General features: G+C 36.5%; 1 protein-coding gene across 7 annotated transcripts in view; it reads right to left on the bottom strand.

The window, feature by feature from the left end:
• NEK1 (NIMA related kinase 1) overlaps positions 1–21,427 on the bottom strand; it is a 216,186-nt gene that overhangs the window by 186,138 nt on the left and 8,621 nt on the right. For 5 of the 7 annotated variants that reach the window (XM_032332563.1, XM_032332561.1, XM_032332564.1 and 2 more), the window contains exons 3-5: positions 20,120–20,268; positions 19,184–19,280; positions 12,498–12,595 (exon numbers count right to left, since the gene is read on the bottom strand). In XM_032332563.1, coding sequence (XP_032188454.1) covers positions 12,498–12,595; positions 19,184–19,280; positions 20,120–20,236 — 312 coding nt within the window. In that variant the 5' untranslated portion in view covers positions 20,237–20,268. Of the gene's footprint in view, positions 1–3,425; positions 3,487–12,497; positions 12,596–19,183; positions 19,281–20,119; positions 20,269–21,427 lie in introns of those variants that run through there. The other 2 variants (XM_032332565.1, XM_032332566.1) reach the window with 2 other exon arrangements.

The following is a 21,427-nucleotide window of genomic DNA, read 5'->3' as shown; positions in this document are numbered from 1 at the left end:
TGAAAAAGTTAATCATAGTCATTTGGCAAATTATGTAAAAATTTTAAATTCATATACCATTTGAAAGAGCAACTGGAATTTCAAATTTGTCTTACAGATACAGCATCACAAATACAAAAAGGATGTGTTAAAGGATATTCATCCCAGCAATGTTCAGCAGAGCAAAACATGTATAAACATATGAAGAGGCCTAGTTAAATACACTGTGACATCACTGTACTAGAAATACCACGAAGCCACAGAAAATAATTAAGTACTTCCATGTATACTGTTAAGTGAAAAAAAGAAAGTTCTAGAATGGGTATGCATAGCATACTCCTAGCATTTTTAAAAGAAATCTTTGTGTATTTTACATACCTAAGCCCCATATAATTATATATGAGGTATGGTGTTTCTAAGAATGAAAGAAGAAATAAAGGAAGCACAGAAAAATAGCTACCAATTAACAGTGTTTACACCTCAGAGAAGAGGATTTTCATTAGATAAAATGAAAGCAACAAACTAATTTTTACTCTTTGCAGTATTTTTTAAAAAGAATAATCCATTTAAAAAATAACTTTTAATTAATTTTCTTTAAAAACAAACTAATCTCCCAGTGCAAATATATGTTTATATACTTACTGAGGGCTACACAATTTTTAAGTTTCTTTCTATATTCACATCAGGCACTATAAGCAGAGAATTGAAATACTGTTCTGACTTTGAGTTCACATGGTGGTTGAAATATATTTATAAATAAATATATCTATAATAAAATGCTCAAGTTTTATAACAGTGATACATACATTAAGAGGGCAATTAGTTCAACAAGGCTTAGGAAAAAGTACCAAAAGATAAAAGAAATAAGCTCAGTGGAGTCTTATTTTTATATGGTCTACCTGTACAACTAGAACACATTTTAGAAACCATGCATGTCTCTTTTACAGATAGGGTTTTTCACTACCATATTTCCCATACCTATATTCCTTTATAATTTGACAAAAATGTATTCAGCACCAATGATATGCCAACAGCTGTAGGAACTGGCAAAAAGGTAATGAAAGAGCTCACAGACCAAATTTATTCTGTAAAGGGCCAGAAAGTAAATCTTTCGGGCTTTGCAGGCCATATTGTCCCTGTTTCAACTCAACTTTGCCACTGTAGGATAAAAGCAGCTATAGATTACTATATGCAAACAAACATAACTGTGGTTTTAATAAAACTTTGCTTACAAACAGACAGTGGTACGAGGTTGGCCCTTGTTTGTTGGCCCCTATCAAAGACTACTGAGGGAGGGGAGTAAACCCAAAGTAGTAATAAAGAAGCACAAAGAAGGACAGCCAATTCAGCCTAGAGGTGATAAAATAAAACTGGACAAAGAGATGATTCCACAGCTAAATTTTGATGGGGAGGTATACAAAAAGCTGAGAAGGACACATATCAGTATAAAGGCAACATTTCCATTACCTCTGTCTATCCAGTCAAGACTCTTTTTAGGGTTTAATTACTTACAGTTGAGGTTGAATAAGAGGAAGGCCCTCAAATTGTAATGTGCTTCTAAGCTCCCCTTTTTACTTCCTTGTACGTATTAATTCATACTAATATTTGTAAAATACTGCTAGGATAATGGCACTTTTTGCTCAAAAGGCTTTCAAATTCTTGTTACAAAATGTAATCCAGCCAATCAAACACTATATAATGACCATAAACTTGTCTGAATTACAATTTTATGTATATAGCATTATTTTTACTACTATAGATTGTGTTAGATCACTAAAACAATACTACATACCACCTTCTCTAATTCAAAACTCAAGTTTCTTTGTGTATGTAATGAGATATTAAAATTTTACTAAAGTATGCTAAGTTCTGACAAATTTTTTACTAAAAAAAGTTTGAAAAACTTACAGTGCTAAATATATTAACAGAAAAGTAAAACATGGCTTTCTATTAGAACAGTAAATTGATTTTAGAATAAGAACTTACTCTTTACCTTTCTGCATAATGTGCCCAGAAAGCAGATATTCCAAGCCTACCAGAATAATCTTCTCTGATTTGTGCTGACTTTATCATTTGATTTTTTTTTTTTTTAACAAATGTTCCTCATCTATGAAAAAGCTAAGGATCCTTATAATTGCACTGCCTTTATGTATCTTGTTTTCAATTTTTAAATTTTTTTAAAAGATTTTATTTATTTATTTGACTGAGAAAGACACAACGAGAGAGGGAACACAAGCAGGGGGAATGGGAGAGGGAGAAGCAGACTCCCTGCTGAGCAGGGAGCCTGAGGTGAGGCTCAATCCCAGGACCCTGGGATCATGACCTGAGCCAAAGGCAGATGCTTGATGACTGAGCCACCTAGACACCCCAAATTTTTTAAATTGTAGTAAAACACAAATAATACAAAATCCATCATCTTAACCATTTTTGAGTATATACTTCAGTGGTATTAGGTACATTCATACCGTGGTACAACCATCACCACCCATCCAACTCCAGAACTCTTTTCATCTTGCAAAGATGAAACTCTATAACCATTAAATAATAACCTTAATAATAAATAATAACCCATTCCTTTCTCCCCCTAGTCCCCAGAAAACACTATTCTACCTTCTGGCTCTACAATTTTGGGTACTCTAAGTGCCTCATAAAGTGGAATCATATGGTACTCATTTTTTTGTACCTGGGTTATTTGACTTAGCATAATGCAGGTTGATCCATGTTATAGTGTATTTCTAAATTTCTTTCCTTTTTAAGGCTGACTGAGAAGGAGGTACTTCTGTCATTTTGTTATTGGTCTTTTATATGCCTCATAGCTATTCTGTCCCTCATTTACATTAGTTTTCTTTTGTGCTTAGGTTTCTATAGTGAAACATTTAAATTCATCTCTCATTCCCTACGTACATATTCTATATCTATTTTCTTTGTAGTCAATTATATTTAACATCCTAAAGTCACAATACTCTAATCTGGATTTGTACGAGCTTAACTTCAGTAACATACAAAATCTCTACTCCTTAACATCTCTCTGTCCTACTCCTTTCAGTTGCTAATGTAAGAGAATTACATCTTCATACAATTATATCTTTGTTCATGTGTCCAAAAACATAAACTGGTGATGTTTAAAAGTGCATTGCTTTCTTAAATTTTATAAAAAAAAATGTGGAATTATAAACCCATTACAGTAATACCAGGTTTTAGACTAATAATTGTATTTTTTAAAATGTGTTTGTCTTTAAATCTGTAGAAAACAAAAATGGGCATTAGAAATCATTATTACATTATCAGCTTTTGTAATTACCCATATATTTAGCTTTACTGAGATCTTCATTTCTACATATGACTTCAAGTCCCTATTGTTCTTTTACTTCCATCTGTAAGGCTCCCTATTAGCATTTTCTTCAGTGCAGGTCTAGAAGTCACAAATAACCTCAGCTTTTGTTTACCTGAGAATGCCCCTCATTTTTGAAGGATGATATTGCCAAATACAGGATTCTCGATTCATAGTTTTTTCTTTTAGCACTTGAAAATATCATGGGGCGCCTGGGTGGCTCAGTGGGTTGGGCCGCTGCCTTCGGCTCGGGTCGTGATCTCAGAGTCCTGGGATCGAGTCCCGCATCGGGCTCTCTGCTCAGCAGGGAGCCTGCTTCCTCCTCTCTCTCTCTCTGCCTGCCTCTCTGCCTACTTGTGATCTCTCTCTCTGTCAAATAAATAAATAAAATCTTTTAAAAAAAAAAGAATTAGAAAATATCAGCCCAGTGCTTTCTGGCCTCCAAAGGTTCTAGTGAGAAATCTCCTGAAAATTTTGGTGAGGGTCCTCTCACATGTGATGACTCACTTTATTATGCTGCTTTTAAGATTCTTTGTCTTTGACCTTCAACAGTTTGAATCTAATGTGTCTGGTGCAGATCTCATTCAGTTCATCCTATCTGGGAGTTTGCTGAGCTTCTTGGATGTTTACATTCATGTCTTTCATCAAATTCAGGGAGTTTTCAGCTATTAGTTCTTCAAATATTTGCTCTGTCCCTTTCTCTATGTTTTTTCTGGGACTCCTACAAAGCATAAGTTGGTCAGCTTCATGATGTCCCACAGGTCCCTTAAGCTCTGTTCATGTTTCTTCAATCTTTTTTTTTTTTTTCTGTTCCTCAGACCCAATAATTTCCATTGTCCAAGATTCAAGTTCACTCTTTCTCCTTCCCATTCAAATCTGTTTCTAAATCACTCTAATGATTTTTCATTTCAGTTATTGTATTTTCAGCTCCAGAATTTTTTTGGTTTTTTAAATCTTTATTGATATTTTCAATGTGTTTATACATTGTTTTCTTGATTTTCTCCATTTAGTACTTTAGTACTTTGAGCAGCTGAAAGTTGCTTTAAAGTCTTTGTCTAGTAGATCCACCATCAGGTCCTTTTCAGACAGTTTCTGCTGATTAATTCCCTTTCAATGGGCCATACTTTCCTGTTTCTTCATATGCCTTGTGATTTTTGTTGAAAAGCAGACACTTGAATCTAATAATGTGGTGATGCTAGAAATCAGATTCTTCTTGATCCTCAGGGCTTCTTGTCTTATTTTTGCTAATTATTGTATGGTGTCTCCATGCCAAGGTTCAGCTTGAGGCTTAAAGGCAAACTTAAATTTTCAGGTCTTTTCCAAGCCTTCATCTTTCTCTGGGTATACATGGTGACTTTCTAATTTCACTTGTGTATGTGGCTGCTTTCAAATACCTTAGTTTTTAATGTCTGTCTCCACAAAGAGAAAAAGAGAAAAGAAGGGGAATAAAGAGGGCAGTGGCCTTTTAAATCCCCTGGAAATCACATCAGCAAGAAGGGTGGGTCTTACAACAATGGGGGGAGGTACAACAACAATGGCTGCCCACATCCTTGTTTGTACCTCCAAGATAAAAAATGACAACATTCAGAACACAGATCCCTGACATTTGGAGGACATGGACCTTTTTGCCCACCCTGGTTCCCACAAGGTGCATTCAAATTCCTTCTGGAAAGCCTGCAGGGCTGATTGCCTGGGTACTGGGAGGTAGGGAATGGGCAGGAGCCACCGTTACCTAGCTAAGAGCTGAAATTGACTGAAAATAACCACAATTTATTATTCAAGCTTTCACTTAGAAATTATATGCTTACAATAGACTCCAGAGATACAAAATAGTTTCATCGGGTAGATTCTACCACAATTCTGTAATTGTGTTGGTAGGAGAGAGAGTCCTGCTTCCTATTCTACCACCTTCCCAGAATCCTCTCCAACTATATTTATTTTAAAATATTTTGTCACTTTGATTAAACAGGTAACCAAATATTATTTTTAAGGTATATACAGTATTAATAGAAAATATATTAATATATTAATTAGCTCAAAACTGTTAAGACTAGCATGGTAAGACTTGGCTAATCAACAAAAAAGTTCAGCCTCTCAGGTTAAGTTTATGTAGGAAATTACTATTAATATAAATATTGCAGAAAATGCATGCTTTATGGGAAGGTTTTAGACATACGTCAATGGTTTTGCTACCTATATTTACCCTTAAGCAAAATATTCACCTTTATCAAATGCCCCACAGAAAACTTCTGTTTTATTATTACTATAAGAAATTAACCACAGACTTTGCCTCATTATCAAACAGGCTTTTGCTTCTACTGACCAGAGGCTCGTGGAAAGGACCGTACTAAGAACACTGAACTACTGATACTTCAAAAAATAGACTCTTAAGTACAGGCTTCAATGGACTGAGTCAAGATTTCTAGACTTTTTTATAGTCCACAAGCTGACATACATGATGAAAAAAAAGTGCCTCAACACCCAGACAGATAAGAATTACTAGAACTGAGGGCTGCCTGGGTGGCTCAGTGGGTTGGGCCTCTGCCTTCGGCTCAGGTCATGATCTCAGGGTCCTGGGATCAAGTCCCGCATCGGGCTCTCTGCTAGGCAGGGAGCCTGCTCCTTCCTCTCTCTCTCTACTTGTGATCTCTCTCTGTCAAATAAATAAAATCTTTAAAAAGAAAAAATAAAAATAAAGAATTACTAGAACTGAATCAACTGAATTAAATGAAATTAAATTATGGGTACTTGTTTGGAATATGATTGGTATTATTCTTTTTTAAAAATTTTATTTATTTACTTGAGAGAGAGAAAGGAGGGGGGCAGAGAGGCAGAAGGAGAAACAGACTCCCTTTTGAGCAGGGAACCTGTTGTAGGACTCAGTCCCAGTGACCTAAGCCAAGGTGCCCCAATACCTAATAGGTATTTGTCTTAATGTCCTATTTTATATCTTATATTTATTTTATATTTAATAAACACATGAAGTCCATTTTTGTTCTTAAGAACCATCTCTAGCCTTCAACTCAGCAGATTATGCTTTTGTAAATTGAATTATCACATATTATTTGATTATCTGATTCTCACTGACCCACTCAGAAATCAGAAACAGTTTTACTTTTCAGGACAATATTGTAATTTTCATCAGTTCAATAAAAAACTATACTCCTTGGGGCACCCGGGTGGCACAGTCAATTTATGGGGTCATGATTTCGAGCCCCCCACCAGGCTCACTTCCTTTCCCTTTGACCCTCCCCCAACACACGTATATGCATGTGTGCACACACTCTCTCCCACTCTCAAATAAGTAAAATAAATCTAAAAGAAAAAAGATGTTTTTTAAAAAGTAAAAAAAAAAAAATTATACTTTTTCCCAATAATAACTAATCAATTATGTAACAAAGCCATACCTTAATTAAAAATTATTTTCATTCAGTTATGACAAGCCCACACTAATAAATATATATGGAACCAATTCCTTTATCACACTGCCAGGAAATTGCCCTGGTACCTAACTTAGAAGGTCTTGACAAGGTCATTTCCTAATAGCCAAAAACCATGGATGAACTGGAAACCTTCAGGAATAAAGAAAATCACCCAAATCTACAGGTACCACAGGTGAAATCCGCTGGAGAATGTATTGGCCTTAGGACAGAAAACAATAATTTGTATATTTTTAAAAAATCTAATTCAAGGTCTTATGAAAACTTCTGGATAGAAATCAATTTTGCAGCCTTAGGAGAGCCCGATACTGCAGGGCTCTAGATTATCAGAAAAAACTCAAGGTACTTATATGCTTCATTAATACTCCCACTGAACCTAAATATTAGGGCAAACCCATGTGAGATGACCCTTTCCTTTGGGAAAAGTATACATTTGGAAATTATATATGATCAAAAGAAAGTAGACTACCAGGAAATGTATCCAGAACTTAGAAATAAGGTAAAAACAGGGCGCCTGGGTGGCTCAGTGGGTTAGGCCGCTGCCTTCAGCTCAGGTCATGATCTCAGGGTCCTGGGATCGAGTCCCGCATCGGGCTCTCTGCTCGGCGGGGAGCCTGCTTCCTTCTCTCTCTCTCTCTCTGCCTGCCTCTCTGCCTACTTGTGATCTCTGTCTGCCAAATAAAATAAATAAAATCTTTAAAAAAAAAAAAAAAAGAAAGAAATAAGGTAAAAATAGTGGGAAATCGTTTAAATATTTATGTGGGCAAAGGCCATCCAAGGATTATTTAGTTCATTTCATTGCTTACTACTGATTAAAAGGCACAGATTTAAGTTGCTTCCTAACTATAACTTAATTTCCTAACTTCCAACTATAGAGCTTTGTCCAACAAAGATGCAAACAAGGAAGTATCACTGAAGAGAATGACTTGAGTAGTTGGAGAACCATCTTGTTTCAGAGGTCTTGCTCTTCCCACTTCTATTCTAGAAATGGACAAAACCCATCTCAGACTCATGCTACCTGGCAGTCTAAAACAAAAAATAGTCTCTGGCCTTCACATTTTTGTGCTGGAAAGAAGTAGGATGTAGTAGTAGTAGGATGTTTCTCTTTAAATAATTCCCGTTTCAAATAAGCTAAAATACAAAGGAAACAGTCAACAAAACAAAGAGGCAACCTACAGAACGGGAGAAGTTATTCGCAATTGACATTACAGATAAATGGCTGATATCCAAGATCTATAAAGAACTCCTCAAACTCAACACTCAAAAAACAGATAATCACATCAAACAATGGGCATAAGACATGAACAGACACTTCTCCAAAGAAAACATACAAATGGCTAACAGACACATGAAAAAAATGTTCATCATCATTAGCCATCAGGGAGATTAAAATAAAACCACAATGAGATACCACTGTATACCAGTTAGAACGGCCAAAATTAATAAGAAAGGAAACAATAAGTGCTGGAGAGGATGTGTAGAAAAGGGGAACCCTCTTACACTGTAGGTAGGAATGCAAGTTTGTGCAGCCACTTTGGAAAACAGTGTGGAGATTCCTTAAGAAATTAAAAAGAAAAAAAGGAAAAAGAAATTAAAATAGTGCTACCCCATGACCCTGCAATTGCACTACTGGGTATTTACCACAAAGATACAGATGTAGTAAAAAGAAGGGCCATCTGTACCCCAATGTTCATAGCAGCAATGGCCACAACTGTCAAACTGTAGAAAGAGCCAAGATGCCCTTCAACAGACAAATGGATAAAGAAGATATGGTCCATATACACAATGGAATATTATGCCTCCATCAGAAAGGATGAATACCTAAAAAATAAAAAAAAAATTAAAAATAGTAAAATAATAAAATAAAAAGAAAGAAAGAAAGGATGAATACCCAACTTTTGTATCAACATGGACGGGACTGGAGGAGATTATGCTGAGTCAAATAAGTCAAGCAGAGAGAGTCAATTATCATATGGTTTCACTTACTTGTGGAGCATAAGGAATAACATGGAGGATATTGGGAGAAGGAGAGGAAAAGGGAGTTGGGGGAAATCGGAGAGGGATACGAACCATGAGAGACTGTGGACTCTGAGAAACAAACTGAGGGTTTTGGAGGGGAGGTGGGTAAGGGTTGGATGAGCCTGGTGGTGGGTATTAAGGAGGGCACATATTGCATGGAGCACTGGGTGTGATACATAAACAATGAATCTTGGAACACTGAAAAAATAAAGTTAAAAAAAAAAACAAGCTAAAATAAATAATGTTATCCAAGATGATTAACAAATCATCTTTCTGAAGGGTTGAAAAAATATTATTAACTTAAAAGAAAGACTTGCCAAATTCTCGTTGTTTATTATGGAATAATCTCAGAGATGGACAAAAATATATAGAATAGAATAGATCTCCATACTAATTTCTAGGATAACAAGATACATATAGGGGCACCTGGGTGGCTCAATTGGTTGAGTTTCTGCCTTTGGCTCAGGTCATGATCCTGGAGTCCTGGGATCAAGCCCCACATCGGGCTCCCTGCTCAGCGGGAAGTCTGCTTCTTCCTCTCCCTCTGCTGCTCCCCCTGAGCTCCTTCTATTTCCTCTCTCTCTCACTCACTTTCTGTCAAATAAATAAAATCTTTAAAAAAAAACCCACAAGATACATATATATTCATACATATACATCATTATGTACCAAAAACATTTATCCAACTGCAGAACCAAATCCACAGACTATCAATGTACTTTACAGGAGAATGTTATGAAATCTAATAGTAAGCATTTTTTTAAAGTCCACTAAAACACAAAGAATAAATGTAAGCACAAGCAATGGAAGGTATTAGATAAAATTCTAATAAAAAACAGCACTCTGTACACTAGCATAGATTATTTGACTTCACCACAATAGTGAAGGTGGCTATGTGGTATGAGCATCCCTATTAAAGAATGAGAAAATAGTCTCAAAATAGTTAAAAGTCATTTGTTAACATAACTATTACCAAGTTGAAAAGCAGAAAAATGATTCAAACACAAGTTCTGAAGTTCTGTGCTCTGTCTAGTAGGCTTAGTTGTGGAAACAGGATAAGTAAAGTGAAAAGTATGACATTACCCTATTTAATAGTACTTAACTAAAATAGAACTCAGGATTTCAGAACCTTACCATATTATCAAGTTACTGGCAAGAAGCTAAAAGTCTCCATCAACACAGTATTATCAAATGATTAGTTGTGCCAATTAATTTATGGACACAGCTTTCCTAAGTATCCAAAGAGGACATCAGTGAAAATTGTAACCTCTGCTCCACAGTAAATTACAACCTTGTTGGGGAAACAATTATAATGTGAAATTATTCAGCATACATTAAGGGTGCATGATGCAGTAAATTAAGTGTAGACTTGGATGAATATCAATGGAGCATTATACAGCAGAAGCAACAAATGCACAGAAAGCAAAACAAATGATCAGAAACTGTACTAAGGGGAGAAATAAAACTGAGTAAGATGTAAAACAACAGTTACGCATTTAAAAATACAAGACAGTGGGGCGCTTGGGTGGCTCAGTGGGTTAAGCCGCTGCCTTCGGCTCAGGTCATGATCTCAGGGTCCTGGGATCGAGTCCTACATCGGGCTCTCTGCTCAGCAGGGAGCCTGCTTCCTCCTCTCTCTCTGCCTGCCTCTCTGCCTACTTGTGATCTCTCTCTGTCAAATAAATAAATAAAATCTTTAAAAAAAAAAAAAAACAAGACAGTGACAGCCATTTTGGAAAAATACGCAGATATTAATTAAAGATTAAAATAGCAGCCTATGGATGGGAATGAAATGAAAATAGAGTATGAACAAATAAAAAAGCACAGGCCTTGCTACAACGGGATATAATGTAGCTATTAAAACTAATAAAACTGATCTATACAGAGGAACATGTAACAATAATCAAGATAATTTTTTAAATTGGGGCGCCTGGGTGGCTCAGTGGATTAAGCCGCTGCCTTCGGCTCAGGTCATGATCTCAGTGTCCTGGGATCGAGCCCCGCATCGGGCTCTTTGCTCAGCGGGAGCCTGCTTCTCTCTCTCTCTCTGCCTGACTCTCCGCCTACTTGTGATTTCTCTCTCTGTCAAATAAATAAATAAAATCTTAAAAAAAAAAAAAGAAAAAAAGATAATTTTTTAAATGAAAGCTGCTTTTTTTTCCATATTATAAATAACATTTTCGTTACTTTCTAAATTATTTTGAGAATAGCTGATACACAGTGTTACATTAGTTTCAGATGTACAACATAGTGATTTAGCAAGTTTGTACATTATGCTATGTTCACACGTGTAGCTACCATATGTCTCCGTACAATGCTGTTACAATATCACAGACTATATTCCTTATGCTGTGCCTTTTATTCCGATGATATATTCATCCTACAAATGGAAGCCTGTATCCCTCATGCATCTACACCCATTTTGCCCTACCCCTCCTTCTCGCTCCCCCCTCATAACCATCAGTTTGTTCTATTTATAGGTTGGGATAATCAAGATAATTTTTAAGTGACAAAAGTAAGACAGAGTACGCTATGTATAATATCCCCTTTCTGAATATGAGTGCCTTGATGTATATATTTCCATGTACAAGTATGAAGAAGAAAGCCTAGAAGAATGTACCAAACTAAAAACAGTGGTAATCTTCAGAGACAGAACAGTAGGCAAAGAATTATTTCCATTTCTGAACCTTTTAATAATTGTACAATTTAAGTTTGTAAACAAATATTAAATAGATTTAGGAGTTAGACAGAAGTAGGTTCAAACACTGACTATATGATTTGGGCCAAGCTACTTAACCTCTGTTAGACTTCTTACTTATTAAATAAAGAAAACTACACTAATTCATGGGGGATTATAAAATTTAAGAGAAACAAATACAACACTCTTAGTACAATGTTTCCCCCATTTCCTTATGTAAAAACACACAAGTTAAGAATGGGTGATAATGAGAAATGCAATAGAAATTTAGAGAAGGAAAAGATCACAGAAGATTAGAGTGGTTAAGGAAAATCAAAGGAAAGGCTGGGACTTGAGCTGAGCTGTAAAAAAAGAAAAAAAAAAGGTAGAATATTAGTAAGAGAGTTGGCAGGGAAGTGTTACTAAAATAAAAGAAATAATAGAATAACTACACAGGAAGAAGAATGAGATATATGAGCATGTGTTCCCAACATAAATAGTGCCTAACAAAATGAATGCTCAATAAATATTTGTTAAATAAATGAAAAGGGGTACACATTAGGTAATACTAGGGAAAAAAATAAGACTGCCTCAGTAGGATAAGGTCATATTTTAAAGATCCTTGAGGTCAAAACAGAGATTAGATTTAATGCAGTTGTCAATGCAAGGCTTCCAGAGCTGGAATTACCTAGGAAAGCCACATTTTAGGAAAATGTGGTCTATTAGCAGAAAGCCAGACAGAATACAGAATACTTAACTAGTTATAATGAATAATTAGGTTATATACATAAATATAAGTGTTTATTCATACACAAAGGATATAACATACATTTAAATATTATAATATTACTATAGACAGGAAGTGAGACAGAGAAATGACTAAGGTGGAAGCTAATTAGATCAGAAATATGGCTGAGATATTAGAATATGATATCAAACTGTCCTAGTAATTAAATTAAGAATTTTGTAGTTACAAGTAAACACATATATAAATTTTGAATTGCTTCTGAATAACAAGGATTAAGAGTCAATCTCCTACATGCTAACTCACCTGATCCTCTTGAAACAAAATGCCTTTCTGAGCATTAATTCGTTTAAACAGATCGCCCCCTTCACAGTAATCCATCACTATGTAGAGAGAGCCATTTTCTACAAAATATAAACATGACATTTCATTTTTTTTAATCTTTTTAAGTTTTTTGTGTGTGTTCTAAGATTCATTCTTTATGCATCACACCCAGTGCTCCATGTCCTCCTCAATACCCACCACCAGGCTCACCCAACCCTTACCCATCTCCCCTCCAAAACCCTTAGTTTCTCAGAGTCCACAGTCTCTCATGGTTCGTCCCCCACTCCAATTTGCCCCAACTCCCATCTCTTCTCCTTCTCCCAATGTCCTCCATGTTATTCCTTATACTCCACAAGTGAAACCATATGATAATGTAAGTCAAAAGCACAGCTAAATTAAAGGTACTTACGGGTTTACTAAAACATAGTGATTAATTATGTTCCACTAAAAACAGAACCACCTTCAAAAGAATTAGACTACAAAATTAAGGTATACTGCTTATACAGATTGTATGATAACCTGGTTTAACAAGCAGCTCTATCATCAATGATTTTCTACTAAGAATACAGCATCTTATTGAATAGCATATCCACAATGATCTAAACATCTCTGGAATACAGACAAAATGCAGATAAATATACTTGGTTTCATTTAATAGATTTCCTTAAACATCATCTATAAAAAAATGTTTTTCTACCAATTTATCAAAGATGGGTTATAATTTGGTTTTCAATTTACCATTACTTTTCAGCTTTGTTTCATCCACTTAATCAATTACTTACTAAACAAATAACAGATATTGCAATGAACTCTAGGGATTCAACGGTGAATAAGAATATACAACCGCTGAAGCTTTATTTGATTTTACTTCTATTTTTAAAAATTAGATATAATCTGTGAGCAACATGAAAATAGGGCAATACTTTATTTCCCTTTATGTCTCAGTCCACAGAAAGAAAGGCTTCTATCACTCTTCCCCTGGGTAGACAGGACTAGAAGAACCCTTCTCATCCCTCCCTCCACCTTTATTCTTAGATTAACACTATGCTTATTCTGCACAAATTAGGGAGCAGCTGATATAACTTCTAACATTACTAAACCACTACTTACCAGTGAGACTACTCCAACTCAAAGAACAGTTTTCACTTCCCTTACTTCTCTGTGCTTCTAGCCTAATTCCATCAGTACTTGTACCTTGCACCCTGTGTAGTGTTTCTGTTACCCTTAGTTCTTATACCTCCTTTTTTATAAACTGCTCCTAATGTGCCATGGACTGGGAATCTATATGACTGACTAATTAAGATTCTGTATAATTTGCGGGCACTTCTAAGGAAGATGGTGGAGTAGGAGGATCCTGGCCTCACCTCCTCTCATGGATAAAACCAGATAACAATCACATCAATGTAAATAAACCAGAAAACGACAGGAAGACTGGGACTCTCCACAGCTAAATGTAGGGAAGAGGCCAGATGGAAGAGCATAGGAAGGGTAGAGATGTGGTCAGGAGCTAAACAGGTCCATGGGATTGTCTTCAGGAGGAAAGAAGGGAGAGACACCCATGGTGTGGAGAGAAGAAGGAAACAGACACTAAGCCCAGGCACCCCAGGTACTGCAGGCACCCCAGGCACAGGGAACCTGCGAGAGAAGATGAATGCCCACATTTGGCTGTAAAAACCATTATGTGGGGCATAATTTCATGAGTTCTTATAATCAGCAGGGCTTAACATCTAGAACATTAAAAATCAGCATGCTCAGCTTTAGGAAAGTGAAAGAGCAACAGGAAACTGTCCCCACTCTTTTTTATTTTTATTTTTTTTTAATAGATTTCATTTATTTATTTGAGAAATTGAGAATGAGAGAGAGAGAGCATGAGGGGGGGGAGGGCCAGAGGGAGAAGCAGACTCCCTGCTGAGCAGGGAGCCTGATGTGGGACTCGATCCGGGGACTCCAGGATCATGACCTGAGCCAAAGGCAGTTGCTTAACCAACTGAGCCACCCAGGCGCCCCAACTGTCCCCACTCTTAGAGACAACACAACAAATGGCCCAGCAGAGATGCAGCACTAAGAAAAATACCCGGGATATAAGGGAGGGGGAGTAATTTACTAATCTGCATGTGCAGGAGGGGCAGGGATGTAGGGAGACTTCTACAGGAGCAGAAGAACTGGTAGGCTCCATAAAACTCCCCCATCCCCCAGCCTAGATACATGGACACCTTCGAGAACTAGTGCAGTGCTAACACTCTCCACCTAGCTTGCTAACAGCACATCCTGCAGGTACAGTCCCTCCAGCCAGGTCCTTCTTCCACGTTTCCTCCAACAGCAGACCCACACAAACTTTGCTAACACCCTACACCCTGTACCCACATTTTCCTACAGACCTGACCCTTTCAATATGCCCCTGGCCAGAGCCTATCCAAAACAGTGCCACAAGCCTGGCAGGCTGAAATCAGCCCCAACAGGGGCTATCAGCCCTCCAAAGTGACTCAGGTCTGAGAGACGGAAAGATAACCACACACCAGACCAACTGTGCCCCAAGCATGGGCTGGAGGCAGACGCCTGGCCTGAATGTAGGCCCCACCCACCAATGAAAGTTTCTGAGGGGAAAAACAAACGGAAAGTGCATTGCATTTTCGAGTGCATTGCATTTTCATGCTACTGCACCTCTAGTTAATTCCTGTTCTAACTCAACTCAAACCCAAGGCAACCCCAGACCAGCCTACCAACAACACAGGGACCAAACAATGCCCACAACAGGTAAAGTGAACCAGTGCAGACAAGCTAATTAAAAACAAACGCAGCTCAGCCACAACAGTGCCGTATACGTATCACACACAGGAGACACCCTGAAATGCCAGGTTCTGGTGCAGAGAGGTCATTGCACTGCATGGCACTATAGGATCTCTTCTTCATAAGGCCACTACTTTCAAGAGCCAAAATGTAGGAAGAATTTCCTAACGTTACAGAAACAGACACGGAGTGTTAGAAAATATGAAGACAGAGGAATACATCCCAAGTGAATAAATAAATAGGACAAAAACTGCCATAAGAGACCCAAACAAACAGAGATAAATAATATGCCTAACAGAGAATTTAAAGTAATGATCGTAAAAATATTCACTGGACTTGAGAAAAGAGTGAAGGACCTCAGTGAGACTCTTAATACAGAGATAGAAATAAAAAAGAATGAATCAGAGATAAAGAAATCAGTAACTTAAATTGAAAATTACAGTAGATATGGTGGATCAGTCATCTGAGCCTCCAGCGCTTGGTTTCAGCTGAGGTCATGATCTCATGGATGGTGAGATTGAGCCCCATGTCAGGCTGTGCTCAGTGGGCAGTCTGCTTGAAGATTCCCTCCCTCTGCCCTTCCCAACTCATGCTCACACGTAAATACATACAAACATACATACATACATACATCTATCTTTGGAAAAAATAAAAATAAAAATACACTAGATGTAATAAATAGCAGACTAAAGAAAGTAGAGGAATGGATCAGCAACCAGGAGTAATAGAAAGCAATCAAATAGAATAGGAGAGAGGAAAAAAAATAAAAGATGGACTTGGGAACTCAGGGACACCATCAAGGATAATTAATAAATCACATTATAAGGATCCTAGATAGAGAAGAGAAAAGGGGGCAGAAAATGTATTTGAAGATAAAATATCTACAAATTTCCCTAACCTGACAAAGGAAACAGAAGTCCAGATTCAGTGGATACAAAGAGCCCCCAACAAGGTCAATGTAAGAAGGTCTACACCAAGACACATGGTTCGAATGGCAAAAAGTGGTGATAACGAGAGAAGCTGCAAAACAGCAAGAGATGGGGCTCCTTGGGTGGCTCAGTTGGTTGAGCGCCTGACTCTTGGTTTCAACTCAGGTTGTGATCTTACAGATGAGATACAACCCTCCCTCAGATAAAATAAAATCTTTAAAAATCTTTTAAATCTTAAAAAAAAAAAAAAACCCTACTAGAGTATTTGTTGACATACATTAAAAGCTTTTTATTTTAAATACTAAAATTTTGGTGATGGAAGAGAAAAGAAACTGAAAGAGATCTGAGGAGAAAGATAAAGGAATCTAAGCTCATGGGAAGAAGATAGTTAACACTGTACTCCTGTACATGTAAACGTGCATAAATGATAATTTCACTACCATCATAAAATACAGTACACCTTGTGACATAATGTGTTAATTGATCAATATTTTTTTAAAGCATGTTCTACTTTAGTATGTACCCAGTTAATCTGGGAATGAGTATACTTCTGCTCTAAATCAGACTGTATTAGAGCAGTCATTTGAACTATCTACTACTTTCAATCTAAATTATTGTTAAGAGTCACCATACTGGGGCACCTTGGGTGGCTCAGTTGGTTGGGCGACTGCCCTCGGCTCAGGTCATGAACCTGGAATCCTGTGATCGAGTCCCACATCAGACTCTCTGCTAGACAGGGAGTCTGCTTCTCCCGCTGACCTCTCTCCTCTCATGCTATCTTTCTCTTTCTCTCAAGTAATAAATAAATAAAATCTTAAAAAAAAAAAGAGTCACCATTCTGTCTGGAGTGCTTAATTGTGATTATCAAGAGGAAATTGTGTTGCTGCAACACAATCAAGTCAAGGAGGACTATTACTGGAACTCCATGGATTCACTGAGGTTCTTCTTTTACTCGCTTGCAAAATAGCCATAATTAATGAAAAACTGCAACAAATATAGTACTCACAAAGACTCAGATCCTCCAGTGATAAAGGTTTGTGTTATTCCACTAGGTAAAACAGAACACACTCAGCCAAGATGTTGCAGAGGGCAAAGGAGAACAAGGAATTTGTTGTAGAAGGAGAAAAAACATGATTATAAACTTGGGACTCATAAGCAGCTAGAAACTCAGGACCCGAAGAAGCTATTCTTTGTTTCCTTTTTCCTTCCCACCACCACTGCCTTAAATAAACTGTTAATGTTGTCAAATTAAATATATATACATATATATACACACATACATATACACACACGGTATAAAAATACACATAGTATATATACACATATGGTACATAAATATACACATACAGTATATATATATACGTATACTATACACATTTATACACACATATACTATATATGTATACGTACATGTATATACTACATATATGTATACATACATATGTTTTTTACTTTTTTAAAGATTTTATTTATTTGACAGAGAGAGAGATCACAAGTAGGCAGAGAGGCAGGCAGAGAGAAAGGGGAAAGCAGGCTCCTCGCTCCGATGCGGGGCTCGATCCCAGAGACCATGACCCGAGCTGAAGGCAGAGGCTTTACCCACTGAGCCACCCAGATGCCCCAACATACTTTGTTTTGTAATGTGTAGGGATTTATGATAATGGGCATGAATTCAAAGGACTTCAACCAACCATCTTGACCTGTCTTTAGAGAAGCTTTGTTCTATCTTAGTTCCTGCATTACCAAATATAATAGTATATATTTCCAAAACAACATATAACATTTTAAGCTATGACATTTTTAAGAACCTGAGACCACTTTCAATATACCTCACTACTATGATAATGAGGTAAATAAGAGAACACAGATAAGAAGGATCCCTTTCTAAAAATCAGAACATTTTCTTAGTGGCAGTAGTGGTAGCACTTTAAAAGAAGTTTAACTTAAAATGATATAAATTACTGTCCTTGCTTTGTACAAATTTTTACACTTAACCACATGGCTTCTTTTTAAGCAATCAGAGTAACAGTGAGTCAATATAAAATTACACATGGACAGTATGGTGTAGTGTTGGGTAGAAGCTAGACCTGAGCAGTGGAAGGAATGCGCCAAGGCAGAGTCCCAGTTCTTTTTTTTTCTTTTTTTTTTAAGATTTTATTTATTTATTTGACAGAGATCACAAGTAGGCAGCTCAGGTTATGAACCCGGAGTTCTGGGACCTAGTCCTGCATCGGGGCTCCCAGCTCAGCAGGGATTCTGCTTCTCCCTCTGACCTTCTACCCTCTCATACTCTCTCTCAAATAAATAAAATCTTTAAAAAATTAAATAAAATAAAAACAGACCTACAATACATCACAGTTCTTTCCAGCCCATAGAGATGCAACAAATATCTAATAACAAAAAAATGTCCCCACTCTCCCATGTTGACAGTGTACATTCACTTTTTTTTTTTTTTACGATTTTATTTATTTGACAGAGAAAGAGGGAAAGAGTGAGCAAGCAAGAATGAGCACAAGCAGAAGAAGCAGCAGAGGGAGAGGGAGAAGCAGACTTCCCACCGAGTAGGAAGCCTAATGCGGGACTCAGTCCCAAGACCCTGAGATCATGACCCAAGCAGAAGGCAGATGCTTAACCGACTGAGCGACCCAGACACCCCTGTACATTCACTTTAATAAACTGCTTTTTGTTTGCTACTCTCCTTCTGGCTGTCTTTATTAGAGCACAGATAACCACATAAATCTTCTCATGGGCAATACAAGAACTGAGACCTCCATTCATACAGACTGCCCACCAGTAAATTTGTATTACCCTAGAATCAAGTTGATAAGAATATGCATATGTACTGAGGCAAAAACAATGTACTTTTCTTCCTGAAAATACTTTATAAGTAAAATATTCGAAAGTTGTCATATGGCTTAGTTCCTTTGAACTCTCTTGCAAAATTTATCTGACCTTCAAATGATTCTCTATACTGGACAATATTTGGATGCTTCATGTTTGCCAATACTGCAACTTCTCTCCTTGATTCTTCCCTTTCTTTATTGGACATCTTAAATGGGAGAGAAAAAGAAAATATTAAATTAGACCATCAGTAAACCATCTAAATGTCCATCAATAAGAGAGTGGTTAAAAAACAATATAAAGCATAGTCAAAACAACAAAATAGGGCGCCTGGGTGGCTCAGTGGGTTAAGCCGCTGCCTTCGGCTCAGGTCATGATCTCAAGGTCCTGGGATGGAGTCCCACGTCCGGCTCTCTGCTCAGCGGGAAGCCTGCTTCCTCCTCTCTCTCTCTCTCTCTCTCTGCCTGCCTCTCTGCCTACTTGTGATCTCTCTGTCAAATAAATGAATAAAATCTTTAAAAAAAAAAATAAATAAAAATAAAGCAGAAGTTAAAAGAAAAGTTGAATCCACAAGTAAAAACATTTTAAGATGTTCAAATCAGATTAAGTTACAGAACAGTAAGTGTATTTTTTTTTAATATTTTATTTATTTATTTGACAGACAGAGATCACAAGTAGGCAGAGAGGCAGGCAGAGAGAGGGAAGAGGAAGCAGGCTCCCTGCTGAGCAGAGAGCCCGATGCGGAGCTCCATCCCAGAATCCTGGGATCATGACCTGAGCCGAAGGCAGAGGCTTAACCCACTGAGCCACCCAGGCGCCCCAGTAAGTGTATTTTTTAAAACACTTAAATACATAAACATAAGCTCACAGCATAGAAAAAAACTGCAAGGATATACAGACTATTCTAAAATTAGTGGTTCTCTCTGGGATTATGATAGCCTTTCACTTTATGTTATGCCATGCCATATATTTTTTTTTAATTCTCTAACAATGAACCCATTGAAATCAGAGTATTCATTGAATTAACCAAACAAAAAATATACTTACTCTTGAGATGTTAATTTCCTTGATAACATATTGCTTGCCATCTTCTGTAGATTTAACAAGAATGGCTTTTCCAAATGAACCTTCTCCAATCTTCTGTAGTCTAGCATACTTCTCCATGATTCTTTTTCTAAGGCATCTTAACAGATATACTAGACATTTAAAAAAGTTAACAGTTAATAGAGATAAAACATGTCTTCCATAACCATTAATAATATTTAATTCAATTGTAATTCCTTAGTGATTTGCTTACTTAAAAACCAGATATTTAAAATCTTTACTCAAAGTTAAATTAACTTTATCTGAGTTTTACTCATGTGACATAGTTATAACTAAAAAGAGAAAAACAATGACGTTTCAATTTTATAAAAATGATTTGGAAAGTCGAATACTAAATTTACTTAATATATATGGAGAGAAAGACAAACTTTTCCCTATGTGAATTATTTGGCAGCATTACTTTATTATCTCCAATGTGTGTCTGAAAGTTATTTAACTAATCCTCTTATTAGACATTAAAGTTGTTTACACTGTTTGCTATTACAGAAGAACTTTAGATAAAATTTCGGTACATACATTTTTATGTACCCTATTATAAAGATATAAGGATATCCCTAGGATAAAGTACTCATCCAAAGAATATGCACATGTTAAAATTCTGGTCACTATTTGTTGCTGTTGTTACTTCTACATTTGACAGAAAAATGGTGTCTCATTTTTAATTTCTTTTGCTTATCAGTTAATTTGAAAAATTCCTCCACATATATTGAACATTTGTAATCTCTTTTGAACTGTTCATTCATGTTCTTTCTTCATTTTCTATTTGAATAGTCTTTTTAGTAATTTCTAAAATTCCCCTCTTCAATGAGTATGTTAGCCCTCCTCTGTCAAAAATATTTTTTCTTTCTATACTATCTGCCTTTCAATTGTATTTAAATATAAAAATTTACTTTGTTATTAACTAAACATGTTATTGGTCTTTATATTTGTCCTTTTGGTATCATAATTAGATCCTTACCAGACTAAGATATTGACAAAGGTCATTAGCAACTTTAGCAATAGTTAATTTCAGGAGAGTGATCTGTGGGGACAAAGTCAGAGTCTAAAAGCTAGTTAGTGAAAGCTTAAAAAAGTCAAAGGGAAGGAGGAGGGAAAGAGAATGATATGGTCACAAGACAATCATGAGCATTACCTATTGGCAAGACTACTCTTATTGTGGAGATACCTGAATTCACTATATCAATTTAAAACTAATGAATATTTAATTTACCTAACTTGCCCTCTTCTATTTCCATTTACATCAAGCAGCTT

This window comes from Mustela erminea, chromosome 2 (genome assembly GCF_009829155.1).
Source record: "Mustela erminea isolate mMusErm1 chromosome 2, mMusErm1.Pri, whole genome shotgun sequence".
Taxonomy (NCBI): Eukaryota; Metazoa; Chordata; class Mammalia; order Carnivora; family Mustelidae; genus Mustela; species Mustela erminea.
Note: the sequence above shows the minus strand (reverse complement) of the source record. Positions and strands in the feature narration are given on the sequence as shown.